Source organism: Dermacentor albipictus, chromosome 1, assembly GCF_038994185.2.
Source record: "Dermacentor albipictus isolate Rhodes 1998 colony chromosome 1, USDA_Dalb.pri_finalv2, whole genome shotgun sequence".
Taxonomy (NCBI): Eukaryota; Metazoa; Arthropoda; class Arachnida; order Ixodida; family Ixodidae; genus Dermacentor; species Dermacentor albipictus.
In genome coordinates, this window is record NC_091821.1 from 39,549,448 (window position 1) to 39,569,266 (window position 19,819).

At 44.3% G+C, this 19,819-nt stretch overlaps 2 protein-coding genes across 8 annotated transcripts; both read left to right on the forward strand.

Annotated features, from left to right (window-relative positions):
- Positions 1-1,946: 1,946 nt before the first annotated feature.
- LOC139061078 (uncharacterized) lies at positions 1,947-5,560 on the forward strand. The gene is made up of 5 exons (XM_070540553.1): positions 1,947-2,238; positions 3,299-3,446; positions 3,549-3,629; positions 3,705-3,764; positions 4,604-5,560. The coding sequence occupies exons 2-5, from the start codon at positions 3,306-3,308 to the stop codon at positions 4,760-4,762; spliced, it is 441 nt and encodes a 146-aa protein (XP_070396654.1). The 5' UTR covers positions 1,947-2,238; positions 3,299-3,305; the 3' UTR covers positions 4,763-5,560.
- Positions 5,561-7,594: 2,034 nt separating this feature from the next.
- On the forward strand, positions 7,595-17,865 carry LOC139061082 (uncharacterized). 7 transcript variants are annotated; one of them, XM_070540560.1, is made up of 8 exons: positions 7,595-7,838; positions 12,462-12,651; positions 12,722-12,931; positions 13,036-13,086; positions 14,273-14,392; positions 14,694-14,747; positions 14,833-14,961; positions 17,794-17,865. In XM_070540560.1, exons 2-8 carry the CDS (start codon positions 12,462-12,464, stop codon positions 17,796-17,798), a joined length of 759 nt encoding a protein of 252 aa, XP_070396661.1. In that variant the 5' UTR covers positions 7,595-7,838; the 3' UTR covers positions 17,799-17,865. The 7 variants fall into 7 exon arrangements, 6 of the variants coding, with proteins under 6 accessions (XP_070396661.1, XP_070396675.1, XP_070396673.1 ...); XR_011515168.1 differs by having other exon boundaries at positions 7,596-7,838; positions 14,813-14,961; XM_070540572.1 differs by having other exon boundaries at positions 7,604-7,838; positions 14,297-14,392.
- The last annotated feature ends 1,954 nt before the right edge of the window (positions 17,866-19,819 follow it).

The following is a 19,819-nucleotide window of genomic DNA, read 5'->3' on the forward strand; positions in this document are numbered from 1 at the left end:
TGGCATCACTTGGCTTCTCGGCATCCAGGGTGGCTGCTCAACCTGCCCCTCCCCCTCTTCTTTCTCTTGCCACTCCCTCATATTTTTTAACACACATATTGTAGAGTGAATATAAAATAACTTAAAAATGCTATGCTCCTTTATATTTATCTTTTATGCCTTACTAACAATTCAACTTGCTGTTTTCTTTGTGACTTTATTGTGGAATTTAGCGTATTCTGCAGTTTCAGGTGTTGAAATGCAACATTGATTAGCACTGCTGCATGAACATCTTGCTTTGTATATTTTGGTAGGAGTTAAATAATTGAGAGCCCATGGTTTATCACCTCTCCCTTAATTTCCAAGATTTATTGCACCTATTGTATGAAACAACACATAAATTATATTCAGTCGTTAATCACGCAGACTTCGCAAATTAGTGAAAATTTTCCTTCATACATTAGCATACATTAAACGGCCACCATTTACACCTTTCGAAATAGAGTAGCAATTTTCCAGAGCTTTAGTAATGAACACAACCTTCGAGCTTCCTAGTCTTCAAGACATCTCTGCTCATGGAAGCACAACATTGGACATGTGTGTGCAATATTTAGTGCCAGAGTGAGCAAATAGAAAGAGGCGATACATTTGACAGTCAGCCTCGCTTTATTTTGAAAGCAAGAGACGAGAGAGTGTTATATTTGTAATTTCTGTTCCCCAGATGCTTTTGTTCATCATAAGCAGCCCACAGGTGATGTCATTTTTCAGCAGCAATGCTGAAAAATGCAGTGTTTTAGACTATAATGGCCTGCCAAACACAATACAGAAAAAGTGAAATAAAAAATGGACAAGATATGCAATTGAGAAGAGTAGTTGCTTACAACTGGGGGAGGGGGACATCTCTTCGATAAGTTACATTCCTGGCTTATAAAAATTATCTCCTTCCCAATGGGCATTGAAACTCCCTCGGACGTCCGGATAAGATCCCGACGTCCAAGTCCTACAGCAGTCGTCCTGGGGACATCCAGTGGATATCATTATAGGACTAACTTTAACATCCACTTCTTATCCTCCTGCGGACATCCTTAGGTCATTCGTGCTGGACATTTCGCCAATATCCTGAGCATGACTTTGTTCGGATTTGAGTGACGAACTGCTCCCTTGCTGAGCATTTCTGCGCTTGCAAATACCAACGTAGAACCGACCTCGAGTTCGTTCAAGCTATAGCCACAGCTAACTTTGTTCAATAGAGGCATCAACGTTTGTCGGCGAAATATCAACGAGTCTTCAAACATGCGGCATAAAATAAACCACATTCGATCTAATTCTACCCGCCCATGGGATTTCCTTCTTCTGGTGGAGAGCATACAGGTACCCACGGAGGCAGGTTAGTGGACTGGTTCTAATTATAACGAACAGCGTGATCGTAAAAGGTACGTGCATGCACATGTGACCGCCTCATTATTATTACTTGCAGAGCCACAGAATGATTTCTGTGCTTACAGTGCTCACGCGTTATCACGCATATCCTTTGTGAGCCATCACGCTCGCCAGGCATCGATGTGACCAGAGATCAACTGCGCCATTGTATAGTTGACGTCCATTCCCAATGGACCACAGATATCCAGTGGATATCCGATTTAGATCCGAACGTCCACGTCCGGAAAACAATATCCGTGGTACGAACAGGGGACCTAGTTCTTGGGACGTAACATAATGTCCGCATACTTTGATACGGTGGACGTCCAGAGGATGTTTGTTTATGGATTGACCAGCGGTGTACGTCCCCCGGATGTCCGCCTAGGAATGCCTTGCAACGTCCATTGATTTATGCCCTGGACATAAGCATGCACAGATGCGAAGCTACAGGCGATGGTTACGATGATTTAATTCAATATTTATATCTCCCAAATCGAGCTATTCGCAACTCCAGCAATTCATGCGACACCTAGCGGCAGTAGGGAGAAACGAAATACGGAGGTCCAGTCGCCGTGTGTGCCGTAGAGGCTGCTGTCGCGGACGGAAGAATGAAGCTGCTAGCAAAGAAAAAGCGAACGGCCAAGCAGTTCTGCTGTGTTCCTCAGTGCGTGCCAGCGAGATGGAAGGATAGCGATATTTCCGTTCACGCACTTCCCTCCGAGTGGAAAGGCTGAAGCCGCAGAACCAGGTGGATCGCTAACCTCCGCATCGGCAAGGCTGTGACGCTTACAGTGACTGTTTGCTCACGGCATTTTGCACGGGATAATTTCTCCTTACCAGGTGAGACACTATTGTGAACTTGTGAACTCGACCCTAATGCATGACCATTGTGCGTAGCCATTATACATGTCGCTGTGTCACCTTATGTAAACACGTTTCGCATTGCGGGCACTGGCGATTGAGCTATGCATTATTTGCTGCATATGTTAGCCGCAACGCGAAATTCGAGCACAGGTTCGAGACCTGTCACAGCGGTTTCACCGAGGAACGTCTCTTCTGCACTCGTTAACCACATTGGCTGTAATTAGAGCTCATGTTCGACGCTTCACAGCGGTTTCTGCGAGCAACGTCACCTCTGCGCTCGTTGGCTACACCCGGCTGTAACTCGGGAGGCTTTTGATGCCCAGCACGTCTCGCGCAACTTATACGGGCGTCGGAGATTCAAATGTTTGCGAATGATGTACTAGCAAGTTCGGGAAGTGTTGAGTGTAAACGTGCCACGTATGTGGCATGCTAAAGCGGAATAAATATCATGCGTGGTGCGGATGAACAAGCAGCACAGGCGCACTGCACGCGGGCACTTCCCAGCGCGATTGATTACGAATTTGCCACTTGCACTTGAGAATCTCCGACGTGCTCAAGAGTGGCCATATGACACTGGTATTTCGCACCGACGGCGAGCCTATCACGTTCATTGCAGAAGTTTGCCACTTACGCGACAGCCACATGTCAATTTTACACGCGTTTGCTAGTTTCGAGGAAAATTTACGGCGTCCGCCGTCTACTGACGTGTCGCATATGTATGTGCAGTATTAGTACCTAAGTTAGCTTTATCTGTGTTATTAAATCATCCCCAAGTCAGTGGCAAAACTACTCCGGTCATGTGGTGGTGTTTGCACCTGTGTACTTTGCGTTATGAGCAGCTTTCAACTACGTTTTGCAGATGCTACATTCGGTGTACAACGTTGCATAGCCTTGCACACTCAAACCGTGCTTCATTTCCTTGCAAATGTTTTTTTATAAATATTGTGGCCTTGTTTCTGAGGTAAAAAGAAAAAAATTCTGGGTGCAGCCCATATTGAGGCACAATAAAGCATAAACAATTCATTTATTTTTTCAGATGTAGCATGTCAAAGACAGCGGCTGAAAAAAATGCAGTACCAACTGAAAACCTGCCAAGGACGTCATGTTATGATGAGAACAAGGATGCTCATATGAAAGAGCTTTCACTGGCAAGACTTCGCCAACGTGTGTATCGGTCAGCCAGAGTAAGTTAATTTGACTACATGGTGCAGCACTTATATGCTTATGGTACATACACCATGTCTACAAGCATGCAATAGATGTCAACACCTTTTAATGCATTACAGAATGAATCAAGCAAAGAAACTGTTGCCTCCCCATTAGAAGCAAAGGTGTTGCCCCATGCACCTGTCAGCACGACCACCATGGTAAATTGGCTGCCTGCAACTTGTGCACACATTGCTTCACCACTAATTCCTTGGGATTAAACTCTGACATTGCAGGACGATCTCCCATCCCCTGACCGCAACAGCATGGACCAAACAAGTGACAAAGGAAATATGGTAATTTCTTTTTGAAGTTCAGTGTTTGACGGAAGCCCATCTGGTCGGGATGAAACATGGTTAAAAGGGTAAACAAAAACCCGGGGCACTTCGCCGACCAAATAAAGATTTAAAAGAAAAGAAGACGTTTCGGCTCCCACACGGGAGCCTTGTTCACAGGTAAAATAAACAAAGGTGCTCGAGCAGCTCGCTTAAATAGTCTAGAACACGTGACGCAGGCAGCGCACATACACTGACGGCAGATTGCCATCGCTCCTGTTCAGAGTGTGTGGCGTAGTCTGGATCATGAGGGACTCAAGATAAAGGTGTCGAGATAGCCCTTTTTCCCTGGCAATTTCTTTTTGTATATGTATGTGTTGTGGTAGCTGTCTTTACCTAGACGGTGGCATGCTTTCTGGATTTACATCATAAAAGCATTGTAGCACGTGGTGTGTGATGGGTGCACATTAATTGCAACTTGTGCACACATTGCTTAACCACTGGTTTCTTGAACTGAACTCTATCTGACATTGCAGGACGATTTCCCATCCCCTAACAGCATGGACCAAAGCCTTGCAAACACCATAAGGGACAAGGACATAGCAAATATGACAATTTTTTTCTATATATTTGTGATGTGGTAGCTGTCTTTACCTAGCCGGCAGCATGTTTTCTGGATTAACTTTGTGAAAGGATTGTGGTGTGTGATGGGTGCAAATTAACTGATGCAAAAAGCCTGGCTTTCCTACTTCCAACATTGAATTTAATACATTGACGTGCATTATTGGAATGACAAAAAGAAGCTGCATTTCGCGTCAGATATGTCAGACATTACAACTCTTGCTTTTGTTTTGTGACAGGAATGTGCTTGCCAACCTGGCCTCCGGACAATAATGGCAGAGTACTCAAGAGAAGAAAAAGACGTGGCAAATTTCCTACTAGAAATGGCTTCACGGACAAGGCTTACAGAAAGCAAGGCTGCCCAAGTGACATCGGTACTTTTCCACAGAAGTTTGTGAACACGATAAATAGTAGCAACGTAAATACGTTCACAGGCCTGCCATCATTCGGTGTTCTGAATGCTCGTGTGACGTGCTACACAAAAATTCATCCACTTTCAGGACGGCACTAGTTATGTGTAAAAACAATTGCATTGACATTGGTGAAATTGAAGCATATTTCCACTGCATTCTTGAGTCACCTTTTTAACTGTTCTCTAACTACATGTAGCAACATAATTGCAGAGACTGCTCAGTTGATGTGTGAAATTTTAAATGTAACTGTGGCTGTGCCACCAAAGGATGAATTCCAGTGGCACGTTTGCATATTCGGCATTAGGTGATTCACCTGAAGTCGTGCCATGGCTGGCGATATTGCAAGTAGCCTGTACTGCATAGAGGCATTTGTGCGTGTGACCTTGGCTCCATCAAAGCGTGGCGGCCTTGAGAGTAAGTGCGGTCTTCTGTTTGGAAATCCAGCATTTATTATGCCACTCAGCCACTTCATACTTTTCAAGACACGGTCGTTGCCATGTGATCTACATGCTGCACTTGTTTGCATTGGCCAAACCTGCAGACTTCAACTTCAACACACTTTTTGTAAATTAGCAATGCACATTCTTTTGCAACTTGTATTCTTCATTGAAGTGCTGATTTACACTACGCATTCTGATGCAAGTTTTCATCTTATGGTATTCCGAGATATTTGCAGTTCACTTATGATCTGTGTGCATAGAGTTGTGGTTATTCTTCAATGGCTGTTTGTTGTCCCTTTCCTTACTTGTATTTTTTCACACAATAAACCACATGCACTCAATATTTTGTTCACTGTACTTGCCTCATACGTTTTACTCAAGCCCATTTTTGTTGCACTTTTTAGCATATGAGGGTATATCTGGCCAAACAGAACATGAGAAGTAACATGGAACAGTGTCAAACCTGCATACGATGAGTATTTAAAAAGTTTGGCCACCAGAGTTGAGTACTCTGAAAAATTGGTTTGATTCAAATGACCCCAGCTGGTATATGTACCATAATTTATGCTTCTTCCCAGTTTGTTGAATACAGTGCAAATGGCTGTCCTGGGAAGCATAACTAAACCACTGGTAATACAACATGGGGAGACACTTGTGCAGACTTAACATCAGTGAATGATAATTATTGACCTCCAGAGAGCATATAGAGCTGTCCTTACTATCAACATATCAATAAATGGAAAGTAAGTGACATAAAAGTTTAACATGCACTTAAAGCACTTAACAAACACTTAAAGGGGCACTGAAACACTTCCGACTGATCATAGTTACCTCACTACAAAAGGACACCGCCTGCTGCAAAAAATTTTCGAATCATTGAACTGTAAGCGGAATTAGTAGTTATTGCACTGATGCATTGCTTTCTCCTTTCGCCTCAGCTAGTGTGCTGGAAGCTACACGGTGCATGGCAAGGTAGCAAGGTCCTGGTCAAGTTTTTTTTTTTTTTTTACACATTGCTACTTGTGGTTCAGGCATGTGTGGCACTCTCTAAACGCGAGATGGACGCCTGGAGCTACATCACTTACAGAGACCAATAAATACACACGGCTGTCTGATCGTCCTGCGAACAGAGCTTGTGGTGGTCGTGGTATCTATATTATGCGGCATGCCAGTTTCAGGGCCCCTTTAAGAAGGGTACTAACAAAGACAACAAAAGTTGGTTTCATGAGTTCTGCCTGAGTCGCCACTGATATCACGCAGTTGCTCGAGCACAAATTGTGAAACAATAACGTATGAGCCATAGGAAACGAACAGTCATGTCGGCAAAAAGAAAAAAAAAGCAGGATATGTATTGTGATAGGTAACCCCAAGCGCCACAGCACAAGGTGAAGCTAAGTTGCAGTTCGGCACATAATAGGATCTCTTCTGCTTACAACGGTGCACGCACATGAACATTTCACTTTACTACGATCTTTGCAATATGAACAGCATTGAAACGCAATGTAGAGATGAAACATTAAAGGGACTGACAACTACACCAAATGTTCCAGGATAAGGTGCCAGGAGAAACAGCCGAGATGTGCTTGCACTTTTGCGACAATCCAGCAGTGCACGAACACTTTGCCTCCACGATCGATGGGTCCCGGAATGCGTCGGCGATTCTCACCACAATCTCGTGCGGGTCCGCTGTCACGCCGGAGGTTTGCACACACGCGCGACCACTTCTACTTAATTACTCTTTGTACCACTGGTACCGACTAAAATGAGGTGCTCGGCGTCCACTACCCGTTCTCCCCCCACAAAACAGCGCGAATTAACATCGCAGTGCAACAAACACAAAGTTTTCACCAAGGAAAGCGTACGCGGGGACCTCCGTAAAGCCGCCATACTGCACAGTGTAGCCAGACCGGGTCAGGCTTCGCAGCGCCCCCTAATGTTGATTTGAGTTGCGAATATATATATACCGCCGCCATAATATTAATCTCCTAGGTAGAACACTCGGGAAAAGACGAAATTCGCTGATTCACTAATTTTTTATTTAAGAACCCGGACTTTGAACACGGGCTAAAGAAAATCTGACCTAGCACTTGCGTGCGGATTTTTACCTTTATGTGCGGCCTCGCGCACCGTCCACAGTGTGGAGTACAAGGGCATCATTCTATAAAAAATAGTATGCTATCGTCCACGCGTTTATTCTGTTCTGTTCTGAGCAAATGAATGTTTGTATTGTTAACAAAACCGATGTTCCTGTTCTATTCACCAAGCCGTACCGTCGTACTAGAACTGTTTTTCATTCTATTTCAGCAACATGAATTATGCGAATTTGTATTCTGCTCAAACTACTAAAATTTTTTGAAGGTATTTTGAATATTTAATAGGCTTTGTGGCATTTCGGTTTCAGTAGTTTACGTTACTCTTTTGTAATATGCACCTTCAATCGTCATAGTCATCAATGTGTGCGAAAAGCGACGAACGTGCCCCATGCGTGCTCCGTCACGAAACGTGCGAGCCGATTCGCTGGCTTCTGCGGGTGCCGTGGCGCGTTTTATATTATTGAATGCAGGTGCCTTTCTCGCGCGCCTTTCAACTGACGCACTGCGACCTTGCACTTTGGAAACACGGTGAGAGATCTTTTGTTCCGTGCGTGTGATCCGAGGGCCAGTTTCTGCGCGGGTTGTACCGACTCTCTTCACAAAGTGCGGTTAGGGCAATTGTTAGTAGGCCTATGGGCGTCTTGCGCTCGAGTTTGAGGTATAGTAGCGGCGCCTGGTGGCGGCGCGGGAAACGACATCTGGGTCGTACCAGCTTGGGTCGTATTGAGCCCTGGCTGTGGCGAAGCACGTTTCTAGGCCGAGTTTTGCGTCAATTCGCACTTTTTTCTGCCCTGTTGCGACTGCGAAAAGGCTCGTCACTTCTCGCAGACCACGCTGCGAGCTCGCCGCAGCCGATAGTTTAACGAAAACGGGCTCTCCGTGTGCCGTGGGACGCAATGCTGGGAGCAGACGAAATCGGTGGCGCCGATCCGGAGAGACCTAGCCCAGCCTCGAGAAGGCGTCACCGTCATTACTTCTGCGTCGTGGGCTGCCATGAACAAGAAGGCCTGAATCCCAACATCATATTCTGCCGTTTTCCTTCAAGGCCTCACGAAGTGGAGCGTCGGGCGCGCTGCATAGCTGCAGTTCGTCGCGCTGAGTAAGCGAAACTTCGCGCCATGCTGACTGCTTCGCCTGTCTTGAAGCTTGCTTGATTATCTGCGTTCTAATGTTCGGTCTTTTGCACCTACAGTCCCGACAGCAGACCGACATAGCAGCAGGCATGGCTGGTAATTCATGATTCGAGACCCGGCCACAGCGACAATTAACAATTCGACCGATGCGAAGTGGCGAAGTGACCAGGTGTGTGCAAATGAGCACAAATGGTCGGGCTCATTCGATGACACTTCACTACCCCACTACGAGCAGCACAGGTTAAGAGAGTTAAATGCGCTCATCCTTGATCTCAAGCCAGCACGTTGAGGCAACGCAGCAAGGCAGTATTGATTGCAACACATCGATGTTCGAGCGCTGTCATTAAAACCTACATCAAGCGAGCGGCGTACGAGCTCGCACTGCAGCGCGATTCGCACGTACGTGCGAGCTCATATGTAATTGCACCAGTTATTACCAGTTACTAAAAAGGAGAGATGGCCGCTACTATACAACGCAGGCATAACTACTTGTTTAGCGGCATGCAGTCAACAAAGATTGCAGGAGGCCCGCCGTTTCGCGGCATGTCGAAAGACCGCTGCCGTCGCGGCGCGTACGATCGTGCGCTCGAGCAGTTCGTACATCGCGGCGCGTACCGTCGTGTGCTCGAGCAGTTCCGTACACATGTCTGCCTATCGCCGCTGTGGATTCATTTCTAGCAAGCTTTTCCTCGCGTTTGTGCGCCTGAATCTAGCAGCTAGCGTGCAAACCTTACCTGAAGTTCCACTTCGTACGCGACTCGCTTCACTTGCGATTGACACGGTGCTAAAACTTCGCCGCCCAATTCTTGAACGGCGTACACGTATTCGGCACTGCATAATTTCTTGCCTTTACGCAGCGTGCCACCCCTGAAAAAATCTTCGGCGCCCGATATTCGCTGCAGGCCGTGAAACAACACAACCGAAAGTGACGGGTCCATAGTGTAAACGTGCTTTCCGAAGCAGACGACCGAGCTTGGTACGACCCATTTTAGCGCAGAGGGCGCTTTTTAGCACCTTTTTCGCAGCGCCCCCTGGGCAATGCAAGAGCCCCATTGCGTACAAGTGAAACTGCTTTGTTCTCGCTTCCTACGCACTGAATGTCGCGACCACCCGACAGGCGTGCTTGCGAGAAGGCAAGCAGGGAGACAAGGAAAGTTAATGTTTTTGCGAAAGAAGGAGTTCAGGGGGGTTGTGAAAGTAGCCGGCATGACTCGGAGCAAATAGCATTTGTTCAACCTCTCGAAGCACCACGTGACAGCGGTGGGAACAGCTTAGAAAACTTAAATCGCTCAATCGCGGGATTTGAAGAGCATTGTTACGAAGACCTCACGTCCGTAGACGCAGATGACAGGGAACAGTGGGCAGAAGTCAATCTTGAGTCTGGTAGTAGTGAAAGTGATAGTGAAGAGCGCACAAGCGTACATGACGGACTGCAGGATTCCTTGCGTGAATGGGCAAACGAATATGGTATCAAAAGAAGGGCGTTAACAGCTTTGCTGAAGACGCTAAGGACACAGAGGGGACTTCATCAGTTACCGGAGGATGGTCGTACACTTATGCAGACCCCTCGAAAAAACCTGGATGAATTTCCCATTTGTGCTTTGGCGCCAGGAAAGTATTGTCATTTCGGACTTGCTGTGGGTCTTCAGCGTTCATTGTCTCATGTAGAAAAGCTGCCAGCTGTAATTCCACTCTCATTTAATGTAGATGGCCTCCCCTTGTCAAAGAGCTCCAAAATGCAACTGTGGCCCATACAGTGCTTACCCCGTGGTTGCGGCAATGTGCCCCCATTTGTTGTGGGTGCGTTTGCTGGACAGTCTAAGCCATCCTCGTCTAATGATTTCCTGAGGCCTTTTGTTCGAGAGCTGCAAACTTTGCTTGTGCAAGGTGTGAATATCAATGGCGACACTGTTCAGGTGACAGTTGCCTCGGTCATCTGTGATGCTCCAGCGCGAGCTTTCGTTACTATGACAAAAGGCCATGGAGGGTACAGTGGTTGCGCAAAGTGTACAGTCGAGGGATCTTACATCAATGGAAAAGTAGTATTTTGCGACATGGAGTGTCCGTTACGAACGGATGAGAGTTTCAGGGAGCAGCATGATGTTGAACATCACAAGGGAGAATCTGGCCTGTTGGACCTGCCCATTGACATTGTAAATGACCTCCCACTTGATTACATGCATCTTGCATTACTGGGTGTCATGCGGAAATTGCTCCAGTTGTGGATTTCTGGACCACTGCGGGTTCGTTTGGGACCTCTGGATAGGCACACATTCAATGAGAAGAGCAAGCTGCTAAATCCTCACATCCCTAGTGAATTTCCCCGTAGGCCACGCGGACTCGATGAGCTCGACCGCTGGAAGGCGGTTGAGTTCCGACTTTTTGTATTCTACACAGGCCCGTTGCTTCTCAAGTTCTGCCTTCTAGATGATCTATACCAGCACTTTTTGCTGCTCCATGCGTCGTTATCTATACTTGCAAACAAGGAGCTGTGTCGTGAGCATGCTGGTTATGCCGATGAGCTCTTGAGATGCTTTGTTTCACATTTCCGCGAATTGTATGGTGACGAGCATGTTTCTTTCAACGTGCACAGCCTCATACATCTTGCTTCTGATGTTAAAATACATGGAGAGCTAGACTCCTTCAGTGCCTTCCCATTTGAGAACAACATGCAGGTGCTCAAGAGGCAGTTGCGCAAGCATGGAAAACCCTTGGAGCAGCTGCGCAACAGGATGGTAGAGAGCCAGTCTTGGACACGCAGACAGACATGGGATGAAATTCCTGTACATTTTAGCCGTCCTCACAGTCGAGGAGAACTGCTGCCGGAATGCTGCCCTCCTGAATATGAAAGGCTGTCATGGGATGCATATACAATTGCATTGTCTAAAAGAGACAACTGCTTTGCACAGGATGGCCATGTTGTTCTGGCAAAAAACATAGCCTATATCAGAGGGTCTAAGCAGCCATGCATAATTGGCCAAGAGTTTCTCATCAAGGAAGATTTCTATTCTTTACCCTTTGAGTCTTCCAGAATGGGCATTTATGTTGTATCAGGGCTATCGGGCCTGAAGCCTTGGTCCCTGCACAACCTCCAAAAAATGGTGAAGCTGCCACTGAATGGAAAGTTTCTGGTTATTCCAGAGCTTCACACAATTTAAAGGCCTAGATTTAGCTAGCATTCGCAGAAACTTCAAATAATATCTGCAAATTTATAGAGGTTGGTGTAGTGCAGTTTAATAATCCTGAAGTTTTTGCAGCCCTTAGTGGCTTACCTTACGTAACGTTTAGTTATTTGTGAAACATGCAGTGAAAAGGAGGGTAACAGTGAGCAATGAAAGAAATAAGCCTCAAATAATCCTGTAATTAACCTGTGCACACTCACTGTAGGGCAGTTCACCGCACAGTCCTATTCTGCTCAACCATATTTCCACAGGTTAGTATTGGCAGAATGCTGCCATGTTATGCCTTTATTTTCAAGGTTATTTATTGGCTGTTCATGACAAATGCCTGTCATATGTGGTTTGTGGTCTTGAGCCTGGTGGCTGATTAATGCTTGGCGCAGATAGCTGGTCTATAAGAGTAGCAAAATGAGTGCCAAGGGTAGGACACTTCGACAAAGTAGTAGGATGCCACTAGAAAATTCGCAGGCATAGGATGGAGAGCCAGATCATGTTGGGCAAGGATAATCGGATTTCATTGGGAATGGCCTTTGACTGGCACTAAGATTAAATGGCTTGGTGACACATACCGCTCCCATCACAACTTGCTGCTGGGATAGTTGGTCCATAGGTGCAACGATCCATAATGTGGCTTATTACAGCCGACGTTCAAACTAGCCAAAGGGCTTGAAATACTTGAACTTTAGTAAAACGGCTGTCCTTGGCTGCAGCCAACATTTAAAGAAGACATGTCATTATGGTGAAGGCAAGTCCCTTGGGAAAATGCTTTTTCACTGGTTCCAGGCAGAGGCTTCCCTTGTTTCGCCACCACTGAATACTTCTGACGCTTCATTTTTCAGATGGCTTATGTGATCGCTGAGTTCGTTGAGGACAAACAGGTGGAGGTGGTGCCAGTGACCTGGGTGGAGGGTGACAAGTGTGCGTGGCCCGACAACCTCAAAGGCAACAGAGTGACATCCTTAGTAAAGAAATCTGTACCTCCAGACACCTTCTGGAAGTGCTACAGCGTAGCAGTGAAAGGGGTATTTGGTATGTATCGTGTACATAAAAGCCTTTTTTGTTCTATACAAATCAGTTGAATGTTGAATTTTTGTTTTAGCAACATATGAACAAGCAAGGGCCAAACTTAATGACAGCCAGTATACATCAGACCTGGGCACAGGATCGGAAATGTCTCAAGGAAAAAGGACAAGGAGGCCACCAGCTCAGTGGTCTGACTCGGATGAGCCTGACACACCACCGCCACCCAAGAAGGCCAAGCAAAGCTCCAGCAAGCAAATTCCAGCTCCACCAAGCAACTTCCCACTAGGTGAATTCAAAATACTTGTTTCTACTACTTATGGTATCCTGACACTTAGCAGTTAAAAAGTAAATTTAATATATTTTGCTTACTGGTGAGTTATTATTTCCCAGGCCTCTCTTCTGCTTCTGCAGTGCAGCAAGACAGCTGTGAAGAGTCTGAAGGTATGTGACTGACATTTTATAGATAGTGCCTCAATGGTAATACAGTGCAAATCTATTTTAGCTTGAGCTTCCTAATCCACAAAGAATAAAGTGCTTCCCCATTGTGTAATATAAGCCATTAATTGAATTGTTCTTGTCACCTGTGAGGGCTTCGACATACGGGCTGACAAATCAAGGAATGGTCATACGTTTCCTTGTTGATTTTGGTTTGTGTTTCATTTTGCATGGCCACCTAACGTCTACTTTTGGCATAAATTCAAACCTAAGCACTTGTGACAGCAGTGTATTATTTCATTTCTAGGTTCACCCGCATTAAAGAACGTACACTTGTGGCTACTGTTTGCTCATAAACAGACTTGCAAGTCATTGTACATGACACATCTATATAGCAATGTAAAGCAAGCGTTCTGGCCAGTTATTTCCTGTTTGAATTTCAGTTTATGCTGTTAGGGTGTTAAACTTCTGTTCAAGTGAGAAGTAGGCTCTTGGCAGCTATGTTGATAAACCAGCATGATTTAGTTTTGAATTGGATAATGGGTCATGTCATATAGTTAGCTGACTTGCTTCATTATTTATTATGTACATTGAATGTTTTAATGCTAAATCTTGAGGTTACCTTCTTACAATTCATTTGCAAACTGTCTTGATGTATTAGAGGAGCGATTTGCATAGCTATGCGCAGGTGTGAAATTACACCTTTAGAATGTAAAAAAGAAACTGTTCTGGGCATGAGGTTGCAGGCTCAATTTTGAGCTGCAATATGATTTGGAGCGGGATGCATAAACACATGCATTGCGCATTGGGTGCACATTACAGGACCCTAGGCGGCCCAAGTTCAGAAAACATACTTCAGTGCCTTTGATAGATGGTATGTAGCTTTGGGACATAAAACACCATGAAAAGAAAGAAATGAGTTTATAAAATTGAAATGTCCATGGTGTGTTGCAAGCAAATTGTGAACTCACTAAAACTTTACATCATGCCTGTAAAGTGAGCACAGAGAATGCAAGTCAATGCACTGATGAGTTGGTATGCCAACCTATGATATTGAACATGTAAACAAAATGCAGACTGCAACTGCAATCATTTGCTTAGCACTCTTGCATTTTGGAGCATCCTATGGAATGTCTACCATATATGTGTATCAATAACATGACATATGTTCACTATAGCTATGCATTCACAGGTTCACTGCAATCACTCTCTGCAGATGTGAATGACATGCCGCAAGGTGGTGCAGGTGGCCCTAGTTCACACAGTGCAAATGGCTCCAGATCACACACTGCAGGTGGCTCTAGCTCACACAGTGAGTTTTGATAAATCTTGCTTTTACTTTTTTTTTTCAGTGAAGGGCTATAATTTTTAATGTGGCAGTTCTGTCATATGTTTAACTTCATGTGTATGTAAGCCAAAAAAGTTTCTAAGATGTATCTGTGGCTTGTTCCTAACTTCACAACTGGAATGCACTTTGCAGCTGCTAGCGACAACCTGGAGATGAGCAGTTCTGGTAGAATGTTAAATGGGCTGGGGTCCCACAATGTGACAGCCTTTGATATTAGTGCAAAGTACAAGCATGCATTAAATGCTCACTATTCTTTACTGTGCAGGTGACCAACGGACTTGTGTACCCTCAGGTTCCCCTGACGAACTTTCAAACAATAGTAAGCTTTCATTGTACTATAATACTTCACTACAAAATTTTTATATTTGCTATTCCCACCATTAGTGGGAACTTGCTTATTTCAGTTGCTGCAAGACGGATGACAGAAGGCAGCACTAACGATATTGAAGACACCATCAAATCGTGGCTAAGGCATGCTCCAGAAAGGGCCGGCAGCCATAAGAAGCCAAGCGCTGAGGTCTGCCTGCCTCAAGGTATGCTTTTACCTCACCGATTTTCAGCAGCTTGAGAGGCGGTGCCGCATGTTGATTTCTTTAATCGCAGAATGTACCCTTTACTATCCGAATACTCACTTGATAACATTCCTTAGAGAAGAGCGAGTTGTAAGCGTGACTCAAAAATGTTGGTTGACTTCCGGCTAACTTTCGAAGAACATGCTTCAAGCATCGTTAATGCATTCTACAGAAAGTTAGGCCTTATATCAAAGACGACCGTACTTATATAATGATCGCACTTTTTTGTCAAAAAAATTTATGCAAATTCAGGGGTGCAATTCAGGTTAAATTTCCCACGAAAAGAATTCTTTTTTTCATCCCGCATTTGCTGCGGGATGACAAGCAGGCAGCTGCTGCTGTCAGTTCGGGACACCAAAACAAAAATGGTGGCCGGCGGAGGAAGCTGAACGGGATTATTTTTCTTCTTGTGAGTACATTAACGTGCATTGAAACAGTTTCTTCCGTATCAGTAATGAATAATATCGTTAATATTGGCAAGTTTGCGACAGTAGCGTAGCCATGTCCAATTTGAGAGGACAGAAACAGAGAGGGGCACGCTTAGCTGCCAGTGACATAGAAACACATGGCGGGCACGCTGTGGAAACTGCAGCATTTGTCTTCACTGCTATCCTAATATGGCACGTTTCTGCTAAGGGTGGGCGAATATCTTAGCTGCGTTACGAGCGTCGGTGTATTAATAGGGTACACTTCTAACGTATCAGTGCAAACGTGACTACTATTGTTGCTACTCGCGATTTGTTGCGTGCCTACGAGTGCATACGAAAAGAATCGAAAGGCGCCAAAACCATTATGAAGCCTACAAATAATAAAGCCGAGACAAGTTTGGTTGTAGCTTTTTTTTTTTTTCAAGGAAGTGTGGAAAGTGATGAAAGGAATGAAATGAGGCATCTGTTAAGAAAGAGAAAGGTGGGTGTGTGCAGATCACTTGGTATGTCTTCAAGAGTTGTTCACATAGCATTCGACAGATGGTAAGCGCGATCATCGTTAGCTAGACTTGGCACACAACATATCGCTGTGACAAGTTCAGGGTGCGATCATTACACGGGAAAGAAAAAAATCAAATTTTGACAACAAAATTCAGGGGTGCGATCATTATGCGAGTAAATAGAGTAAAGAGTTTACGAATGTGAGCTGTGTTATTCTCTCGTATTCTTTGTTTGTCCGCTCGAAGCTAAAGTTTAGTTCTGTTGTATGGAACTGTATTAATTTGACTGACTAATGTTGCAAAAATTGTATGTGTTCAGTGATGTTTCATTTGTGTCCTGTACAATCCATTTCTTGGACGCCGTGTATCTTATGCCTACGAGTGTGTACTGTGCATGTATAATATTAGACCCCTACAAATAAGGCGGAAATACCGTGATTACTTCACAAACACTTCTCCTGTCCGCAGTTACTGTGAGCTGTAACGTTATGCATGCCTCGCCCTAAATTGCTTAATCCTAGCATTTTATATGTGAATTCCTCTTGCACCTCTAACGCTATAACAATCTCTTGTAACACAATAAAGTACCTTGCATCGTGATCTTGATATATTAGCTCTACTATTTGCTCATTATCTGGCTCGTGTATTTGATTAATTCAATTTTTTGTTGCACTTTGTACCGCTGTTGTTTGAGATGTTTTATTTTTTGGTTTTGTGTTCTTTGTGTAACAGAAATGCAACAATATTAAGGCATAATAGCTGTTCTTGGGCACTTTTAGAAAAAAACTAAAAAAATGATATAAGTAAATTAAATTACCACTTAGCAACATGAATTCACATCATAATAGTGGCCACAGTGACTTTCCACTAGAAATGGACATGGGTTTCTCCAACTGAGTTGCATGGCTCAGTTGGAACTGTTTAATACTTAGCTCAAGCTTCTGCATTGTGATCAAAACTGATGTTTTAAAGCAGCCTAAATGTAGGCCAGTATGACTACACTGCTAGTAGTTAACTGGTTTTCTGAATTAAAAATTTACTGTTGTCTGTACTTCATTTATGTATGTGTACATAGTTCAGTCTCTGCTTTTAGAGGAGCCTTCCGTGAATGTAGCTGACATAAAAGACAGCTCTAGTTCAGCATGCATCAGCTGCGATTTTAGGTTAGAAGTGATAAATGGTGTATTAAAGTCAAGCCTGTGCATTTTTTGCATTAAGAATGAAAAGAAAAAGACCTAATAGTTGCGTATTACCTAGGATCATGCTGCAGTCATACTCGTAGCACATAAGCCTAACTTGCTGTGTGGGTGGGACGAACACTCACAGCACTAACAGGTTTATCAAAAAGGGATTGGGAGAGGGATTATGTTGAACATACTTCTTAAATATGCCCTTGCCAACTGCTATCCCAAGTGTACATGAATACAGCAGCTTAGATGATGCACCACAGAGGTTTGGCATGCAGGTTTGATCTCTAAATATGGGTACCACTTCTGCTGTATAAACAGGAAGCTCTCCCATGAGTAACAATCTTCATAGCACAGGTGTACCTGAATGAAGTGAATGTAGGGACGTACACTAGATTAGAACAGAGTGGGAGACCAGTGCGATGCATTATAATGCTGTATGCATGCACGTTTCCTATGAGTGCCACTGCATTTTTGCATCTGATTTGACTGCAAAAGTGCGCTTTGAAAGCTAAAACCAGCTGTCTACTGCATGGCTGGCCCCTTCAGGTTGCCACTCATATGAGCAGGATGTTGATTTTGCAATGGCTTGATCATTATCCACAAAGCAGGCTTGTACTCGTTTGTTTCCCCAAACTTCACATTTTTTTATCATTCTGCTCTTTTACTTTCATGCAGAATAAGTGGAGGCCATTCCATTGTAAAGCACTGCAGCTATGACCTGAAGACTGCACAGGCATCAGAGGCTGCTGGTTGTGGGCGTGTGCATCTGGTGGAACTTAGGGGATCTGCTGGACTACGCCAAGGCATGTTTCGTGGACTAGAGGCAGCTACTCAGGGATTTTTTTTTAACTTTGCACAGTGCAATTGCAGAATTTTTTTTCATGCATTGGAAGGATTCTGCCTGTCATCTGCATTGTCAAATCACTTGCAAAGTCATGCTCTTGCTAGGCTCCATCAATATGGTTTTGTGCAGGATTTGTGTGCGAGAACTTTTTATTGTTTTTGTTTTTTAATGTCATGGCAGTCTTCTGTATTGGTGAAATTGCTACCATTGCAAAGCCATGGTTTTCTGAAATGCTGTTATTCTGCTACTGTACAAAACTTGTGTGCGAAATACTTACATTAGACGCAAGATCTTTTTTACCTCAATATTTCAGAGTATTTCTGTTTGTTCTGTATGTGCATCTACATGTCCACCCATTGTTAGCATAAACACACCAGTGCATGGTTCGTGCACAATGCAGTGCACAAGCGGCAAAAAACACATGCATGTGTGAAACGCTAAGGCAGTGTATTCCGTGGGATCGTTGCCCAGATTTCTCTGCACAGAAGCGGTTGGCTTGCCAGGAATAAATTTGACTGTTTTGCAGTCTTGCTCATCTGCCTGAGACCTAGCTCGCAAGGAGGATCCTGAATCCTTTGCTTGTATCTGTAGGCCACCGTCGTAAGTGGCACATTCACTGTTTCATAAATGCCACGCTTACTGTAGCCCTGCTGTGAAGTGTCCACAATCTGTCATCTTTGCATGGCTGTGAGAATCCCAGCCATTTCCTGTTTCTGAGCGCAAGGAATGAAAAGACTGCGACGCATGCCTTAGTGGCAATTCAGAGGAACCCTCAAAAGACCAAATAAATATGTTAGCTTTTTTATCCTGCAATTGCAGCTTGGACTGACCCCGACATATACGGGCATCACTGAAGCATGCTGTGCATAAGTATAGCAAACAAGCTGCTCCTGTTGCATTATGCTAGTGTCGTGTTCTGCTGTGCTCTATCTGTGAAATGAACACATACTGGCCTATTGTGTGATAACGTCACTGTGGTGTACTATTGTGGAAACACATGCTGGTGTGTTCATGCTACCAGTGGGCTAAACCTTGGACCTTACTGGGAATAGTAAAGGCCAGCCACTCATTGCAAAAAATGCTGGACAGGCCTTTCCCTCTTGCCTTTTTGTGTGCTTGATGGTCTGAGAATCGCCTCCATTGCAAAGAAATGCTTTTGTAAGATGCTATTATTTTTCCTTTGTCCAAAGCACTTTTTGTCACTGGATCTTGAGGGTTTTTCTAACCTCTGCCTTTATTGTGCATGTTGCTGCCTCTGCAAAGCTACCCCTTCGTGAGACCAATATTGTGCCTGTGTAAAATAACTTGTGAGAGCTTTTTACTTTATATATTTTTTATGTCATGGAAGATTCCTTTTATATTGCTGCTGCTGTAAAGCCATACTTGTGGGACTATTGTTGCGCATATGTATAGACTTTTGTGCAAGATACTTTTAGCAAGACCAACTTTTTTTTAATGTTTTGGTCATCTGTGTCCTACACTATGAGCATCTTGCTTATAAAAGCAAGGATGCACTTTATTGAAGTGCTCTTAGTGTGTTTTAGTACAGAACTTTTGTGCAAGATACTTTTATGACATATTTTGTATTATGGGAGGATTCTAGTCACTTTCGTGCATATGTAAGTTGCTTCCAGTGAAGTGTCATTGTTCTTTGTACAAAAGAACTTTTCTGTGAAGTCTGATGGGTACGTCTACAGTTTTACAAGGTAGAAGTGCTACCACAGTCTATATGCAAGTTTAACATCTAGTCATTGAGCCAATGAAACAGCCAGTTTGTTTTTGCATCATGTGCATTGCTGTTGTTGCAAAGATGCCATTATGTGCGTTCTTGCAAGAAAATGTGTGCATAGTCATTGT

Excerpts from the sequence above, each read along its gene's own strand:
- LOC139061078 (XM_070540553.1), top strand. The coding sequence starts at position 3,306 with ATGTCAAAGACAGCGGCTGAAAAAAATGCAGTACCAACTGAAAACCTG. Across the intron at positions 3,447-3,548 it reads GTGTGTATCGGTCAGCCAGA|AATGAATCAAGCAAAGAAAC; the intron begins GTAAGTTAATTT and ends AATGCATTACAG. Across the intron at positions 3,765-4,603 it reads CAAGTGACAAAGGAAATATG|GAATGTGCTTGCCAACCTGG; the intron begins GTAATTTCTTTT and ends GTTTTGTGACAG.
- LOC139061082 (XM_070540557.1), top strand. The coding sequence starts at position 9,541 with ATGTCGCGACCACCCGACAGGCGTGCTTGCGAGAAGGCAAGCAGGGAG.